This window comes from Epinephelus lanceolatus, chromosome 21 (assembly GCF_041903045.1).
Source record: "Epinephelus lanceolatus isolate andai-2023 chromosome 21, ASM4190304v1, whole genome shotgun sequence".
NCBI classification, from domain to species: Eukaryota; Metazoa; Chordata; class Actinopteri; order Perciformes; family Serranidae; genus Epinephelus; species Epinephelus lanceolatus.
Window position 1 is genome coordinate 20,974,831 of NC_135754.1, and position 6,955 is coordinate 20,981,785.

General features: G+C 40.8%; 1 protein-coding gene across 1 annotated transcript in view; it reads left to right on the top strand.

Annotated features, from left to right (window-relative positions):
* The window catches only part of fra10ac1 (FRA10A associated CGG repeat 1), a 28,458-nt gene extending 23,905 nt beyond the window's left edge, over positions 1-4,553 (top strand). The window contains exons 10-14 of the mRNA XM_033610669.2: positions 577-619; positions 1,204-1,337; positions 1,488-1,538; positions 3,702-3,786; positions 4,358-4,553. Coding sequence (XP_033466560.1) covers positions 577-619; positions 1,204-1,337; positions 1,488-1,538; positions 3,702-3,786; positions 4,358-4,400 — 356 coding nt within the window. The 3' untranslated portion in view covers positions 4,401-4,553. The remainder of the gene's footprint in view (positions 1-576; positions 620-1,203; positions 1,338-1,487; positions 1,539-3,701; positions 3,787-4,357) is intronic.
* The last annotated feature ends 2,402 nt before the right edge of the window (positions 4,554-6,955 follow it).

Consider the following 6,955-nt stretch of genomic DNA (forward strand, 5'->3'; position numbering starts at 1 on the left):
ATTATTTTTAATCACCAACTCTGTGAGACATGAGTTTAAACCTCCAGACTAACATGGATTAACTGGACTTGTATAAAGATAAAAAAAAATGTATAGAAAACATAATGACTAAAAGTAATGACTAAGATGTCATGAATTTATGTTGACTAAAACTAGACTAAAGCTATGAAAGATAAAAATGCCTATAATGTGACTAAAACTAATGAGCATTTTTGTCTCAAGACTAAGACTAAATCTAAAAAAGCTGTCAACTGCGTTTTTTTCTATAGGGAAAACCCCTGTTATTTTTCATGGTCCTCTTGTTTTCCTGTGCTGTTTTTATGATTTTTGCCATTTTTTTTTAAATGTCTTTAAATGTGCTTAATAAATAAATTTGGTAAGATCATACGGAATTCATCTGCATTATATGCAACCCTACAATAGAGGAAGAATAAGAAGTGCAACAATTGATTTCACAGCACCTTTATAATTGCTGTAATGATAATGATAATAATGGCATTAAAATGCCTAAAACTTTAATGTAGCCATTATCATATTTGAGTTAGTAATGATGATGCCATGTTGTGTTTTCTTTAGGACTATGCCCTGAATGCTCTTTCAAGCTCAATTACCACCATAAGTAAGTACTTCTCACCTCTGAGACATTTCTACATTAATAATGTAGGTCCTTTTGTTCGTGATGACAAGCGATTTTTAAGATCGTGGAGATGGTGCACTGGTCTGCTAGAAGTAGGGCAGGTCACCACGGACAGTCAGCACACATTATTCTGTAGTCTGCAGGGGTTTAGGATTCAAACTACGATTAATGTCTGCTGTCTGACCTTCTCACCAGTCAGAGTGTCCCGATCATTTATCACATATTTTATTTTAAGAGAAATCTCAACACAACCGAATGTGAAAATGTAGTTCGGGGTTCTTATAGACGGAAGGAGGACTTTAAACCCTAGAAAGTCTGGTGTTAGATATGTGGTGCCAATGCTTTCACAGCTGCTTAGGGTTTTAAAAGTCCCTTTGAGCGTTCTGGCAGACTCAGTAACAAAATGTATAGAAAGCCTACGTCAAGTTTAAAGCTCCAGCCAAGAGTCGTTCATGCGCCAATGTGCCTTCGGTCCTGAAGGATTTTAACTCACCTCACAAATAGTGCCGTAACTGGCTGCTTTATATTGTGAACGGAGTTTGTCCAAAGTGTGATTCTGTTTGTAGGAGGAAGGAGGTGAAGGCAAAGACTAAAAGGGTACTGGAGGAGAAACAGGAGCCATCACAGAAGAAGAAGAAGAAGAGGAGGAGGTCTTCACACTCAAAGAAGAAGCACAAACACAAACACAGGAAGCACAGAGGTAAGACTCCTGTCCTCTTCTCGCCAAATAACCTGCCTGGTTAAACACAGCAGTGATCTCTTGTTATGTTTAGAATTTTTCTTTTGTGTTTGACTTTTTTTTTTAACGACTCCTTTATCTTATTTTGTAACCCTCTTCGTTTCTCTACAGATCGCTCCGCCTCTTCCAGCAGCTCAGAGTTGTCGCAGAACTCGGACAAAGGTAGCCTTCATAACTCCCTCGCGCACACACACACACATACACACACACACACACACATGCAAGAACCTCCCCCTCTTTTAAAAAACACACACATTGGATAGTTGATCTACTCCCCCAGGCTTCTGGGCGGGGACACTCCTCCACTCCAAACTGGAGTGAAAACACCCCGACAACCCCTTCTGGAAACACATCCATCAGCCCTGTAGTTGATAGTAAGAGACAGACAGCAGGTCTGCTTTCTCTCAGCTGTCTCTCTCTTCATTCCTCTGCACTTTTGCTTTGCTTCTTGCCTTGTCATTTTGCCCTTCACTCTGAGCAGCATGGAATGAAGTATGTCTTTGCCCCCGTGTCCCTGTTGTGTTTATTCCAGGTTCTGGATGGATGGATAGGTGGGCGGGTGGTGGTGGCAGTGTACACAAACAAACTTTGTCATTGGGTTATGTCACTGAGTTCAGCATACGTTTGAGTCTATGCACAAACACCCTCTTTCATTCTTTCTTTCTGTCAGTTGTTGAAGGCTGAACTTGATTAAATTTAGGAATCCCTAGAACATTGTGTAATTTGTGAGCGATGTGTTCAGGGAGGATGCAGGACTTCAGGGTTATGGAAGCATTTTGTCTTCTGGAAAATGAGGGGAAATTTATATTAGGGCCACATCTAGAGGGGGACTGACAAAGCAAACCTATCGTTTTTGTTTCACACAGTGTGATCTGGTTTTTAATCTACAACTCCCAGTTTTCACATTTGTTTACAAGGGTAAGGGTAAGAAATACGATTTGTTCATTTTTAACAGGGGAGAGACTTCCGTCCATTCCCGTGAAATTACTTCTCTCTGACTTGCTTATTTGTCCAACTGTTGTCTCTCATCTCGTCTCTCCCCTGAGTGTGTGTGTGTATCTCACTCAGACTCCAGGCATGATGCTTATCAGAATGCACTGATTTGATTGGCTGAGAGGCATCACAACACATGCAACTGGTCTGTAAAGCCTGATTTCCACCAAGCAGCTCAGCTCAGTTCACTTTGTAACAAATGGTTATTTTTGCATTTCAATTGTCAAAAGTTGTGGATGGTACCGATAGAACTGTTTCCACCGGGTCGACTGCCGGCGACTTTTAAGGTGGAGCGTTAACTTGTAATGTTACTCAATGTATGAGTTGACGATGTGAATCCATCAGCACACCTTAAATTTCGAGGTGACAACTTTGACCAGTACTTTAGTTTTTATATGACGTACACTTTTAGTAATGAGTGGATCATAAGCGTTTATGTGCTTTCATTTCGACAGGGTTATGTGAACTGCAAATATCCCAATTGCCACCCGGAAAAGAAAAAAAAGCATTGTGGAGCGTTGTTCCTGTGGGCTCTGGCAACACTAAACCCCTGCACTTGCCTTAGACGGACTAAAGGCACAAACCTCCTATTTTTAAATATCCCATGGAGAGAGACTCGCTTTATTTTGTTCTGAAAATATCGGCGCTCAACCTTGTTCTGTGGACAATAAACTAGGCCCCGCCCACATTTAAGAGTACTGTTTGCTGTGGAAACACTAGAGTCTAGGTACCATGTCTGAAGGGTTACTTTTGGTTCCAAAGGTACCATACCGAAAGTGTTTGATTATGTAGTTCATGGGGTACGATGCTGAAAGTGTTGGGTGGAAACACAGCTCAAGTTTCGTGGTTGCTAAACCAGTGCTGTATAGGCTACAAATGCTGCAGCAGTTAAAATAGAAACGCTCCATCAAAACTTGATCATTCTCAATGATTTATCGGTTCTAGGTTTGTTTCCAGACCCAGTCCATGTAGAAGTGACCTTAATGGGATTGAGAGAGACGTCAGGTTAACAAGGAGGATGTATTTTGGTCATTCTGCTAACAAGGGGAATGGCGTCCCCCATCATCCACTCTCAAATTGCCTACTGGGGCTAGGGCTACCTTTACCTTGTCTTTGCCCCCATGCTGATTGGTTAAAATCATACCTGATGAAGGTGATTCAAATCGCAACTGGTAGTTCCCAAACTAAAATCTCTAAGCAAGAAGCTGAGCCAGTCAGACGAGGCTTACAGTGAAGACCCTTACATAGACACTAATGAACCATCGTTACTGGCCGACCTAGTTATTCCTTCCTGGAAGTGACTAACAGCTCTCCGTCAAACTCCCCTTCTAGGCTCTGAAGCTGGTGATGAGCCAGAGGGCCAATCAGAAGCCGACCACTGGCGAGGACCAGCTCCTGCCGTGGAGGAAAAGTCAAGGTGAGGTTAACAGTGAATGTCCATATTAAATCTCCCCCAGTAAGCTGCTGTACAACCATCACAGACAGTCTTTACCACTTAGCCTACATAGGTTACTGATCTCTATATAGCACAGTATGCGGACCACTTAGATACCCCGCACAAAGCTGCTCTCAACTGTCAGGAAAGCGCTAAACCTTTAACCTGCTGGTCACGCTTCTCCTGACATTTGAGTTGCCCTCAGAAAGACACTATTGAAGGTGTATTCAAGCACATGTGAGCAAAACTCACAGAAACCAAATGTGTAACATGTATTTGTTACACCCGGTGAAACCAACAATAGTTTTTTTCTTAGGCCTGTTTAAATCTCTTTTTTCGCTGCCCCTATTTATGTTTGTATTCTGTCCCAATGTTGGTGCTTCACATTATTTCATATCTCAGATCTTGAATAAAATGTAAATGAAGTAAAAAAGCACAGTGCTAACTTCCAGTTAGTCAGAGGCCACCCATACAAAGCATTTAACATTGCGTGTCAACACCGTGCATGAAAGGAACTAACATTTCTCTGATTTTGTTTGTTGTATCTGTCTAGGGAGGAGGAGTTTGATGAGTACTTTGAAGACATGTTCCTTTGACTCTGCTGCTATCAGCGGGAACCCTGCTGTGACTACACTTCCTCCAGCACGCCACTGACATTAAACATGTTATGTTTTCCAGTCTTGTGTGCATGTAGGTTTTATTTGATTATATGTTTCGACACCACTGCAGAAGTAAACACGAGGTTTACCCGGTGTGTGTGTAAAGAGTCTTTGATTTACATGTCTGTCAACATTTCGCTTTCGATCCCACCGCTGTCGAGGAGGAAAGGATTTGAAAATGGTTTTAGTCATGGTAGCAGCGTGGCTGTCAGTCAGTCCACAACTTAAGTCCAGACTGATGTGTCTCCACCATGTTTGGCTGGTTTGCAATAAAATCTGGTGCAGATTTTTATGTTCCTTTGGGATGAATTGTAATTACTTCAGTGACTCTTAACATTTCATCTGGCACCAACACCAGATTTTCAATTTGCCTTGTACTGTGGTTAAATGATTTATATGTGCACAACCAAGAGGCCTTTTTCACAGCAGACTGTTTGACTCATACTCAGAAAAGCACAGGTGTTACTGATAACATTAACGATGGCTTTGTTCTAAGTGCCCTAGCATGCCCAGTACCTGACACAAGGTTCCCACGGATCCTTAACAAGTGTTAAAAGACATTGAATTCATTCATCTAAAAAATAAGACCTTAATTGGAACTGAAATGTTTTATAGCAATCTTTCAAAAGCCTTATTTTGGTTGTATGATTATTAGGTTATTTTTGAGTCCTGACTCCAAAAGCTCATAACAACAAACACACAAAAAACCCATTAACCTCCTGAGACCTGAACTGTTGTTTGGTATCCTTGTTAAATTTCTCCCAGCTATTTGAGATCAGTAGGACCTGATAAGTATAAAAAACTAAACATTGTCAATGATAATAAAGTCCTAATGTCCTCAAACAAGACGATAATAAAGTTCCAATGTCCTTAAACGAGACAGCAATAAAGTCCCAATGTCCTCAAATGAGACGATAATAAATTCCCAGTGTCTTCAAACAAGTACTTTCTAATAAACGCCACCTTAGCTTGTTACCTTTGCTAAAATTGGTAAAGTTTGTTGCCATATCAAACTACAAATGTTTTTCATCATAAACAAACAAGTTTCAACCATAGCATGTGATCAGGTTTTAAACCTTGTTCACTTTTGTGTCGGGGTTGGCTGCAAACTGACTTGACAGAGATGGCTGCCATCTTGTTTTTACATGGATTAGTGTATTGTGCTCTTACTACCACTAGATGGCACAAAAAAAGTGTCCACGAACAAGGACAACAGGTCTAACTTTGAAGGAAGTATAAGGTCCAGTAAACCCAAAATTTGATGTCCTCACATGAGGACACAGGGTCTCAGGAGGATATAGCAGCTTCAAATGGGACCAGAGTGTGATTCATGTAACAAATTTCAGTAAAATAACGTAAGAGAAATAAAAAGCAGCTTGTGAAGCCTTGAAATTTGCTAAGACATGGAATGCATAATTTTGTCTATTTCAAAATAATTGGTCATTTATTTAAAAACAAACACAAAAAGACACTCAGAGCAGAGGTTCAACTGTCTGCTAGCTAGCTGTCACTGGACCCTGGATGATTTGGGGAAGTGCAAATTTAACAGTAATTTGCTGTTTAATCAAGATTTTGGGGCACGGCTGAAACCAGTACAAGACAACAGGCTGGATCAAGATGAGCCAGGCCTGCGCAGATTCGATCACCAGCGATCACCACACAGTGCATGCCAGTTAGGTTTGTGTGCGACTTCATCCCGACTTGCTCTGACGTCTTACAAAAGTGGACAGCGATAATCTTGCGAGAGCGAGGCGGCTGCAGTTTTTAGAGCCAGGTGCTGCAGTTGCTCTCCATCGACTGCAAGACCCAGGGCATGATTGGAACCACCTGGCTCTCGCCCTATCCAACACCTGATTGGTTTAGATGTCGACTCAACAAGATGACATTTTAGATACAGTTTAATTTTTGTTGAATTTCAGATATTTAGATTTGATTTGATTTGAAGTTTTATTCTCTGAACAGAAAACGTGTGACTGATGGTGAAGTTTAGTTGTCAGAGACTAAATACATTTATCATAAAATATACATAGTCGTCTGCATATTTTTTTCCCCTCTGAAAACATTAACCTTAGTGTCAGACACAATTACTCAGAAATAATTAGCCCATATGCAGAGTGTCATCGCCACTACGAGACACTAAAAGTCATGTTTAGTGTCACTATAAACATCTGGGCAAAACTGTCCCTAAGCCTCAGTGATTTATGTAGATTCATGTGTTCTTATCTTTCTTTTTTTGTAATTGTAAAATTGATCTTAAATTTCATTCCAAGTGGTGTTAGTAGTCTTAAATCCAGCCTGCTTTAAACTGGAGCAACCCAGTGAAACCACAGCAGCTCGATGGAGCTCAGCTGTCATTAGCTTCATTATTTCTACTTGTGCTTTTCCTGCTGTGAATGTCAAAATGGCCTCTGTGAAAAGGGCTTTTGACACTACTATCAGCCTCAGCTATACTTAGTGTTTCCTGCACAGTTGGCAACTGCTAGTGCCAACAT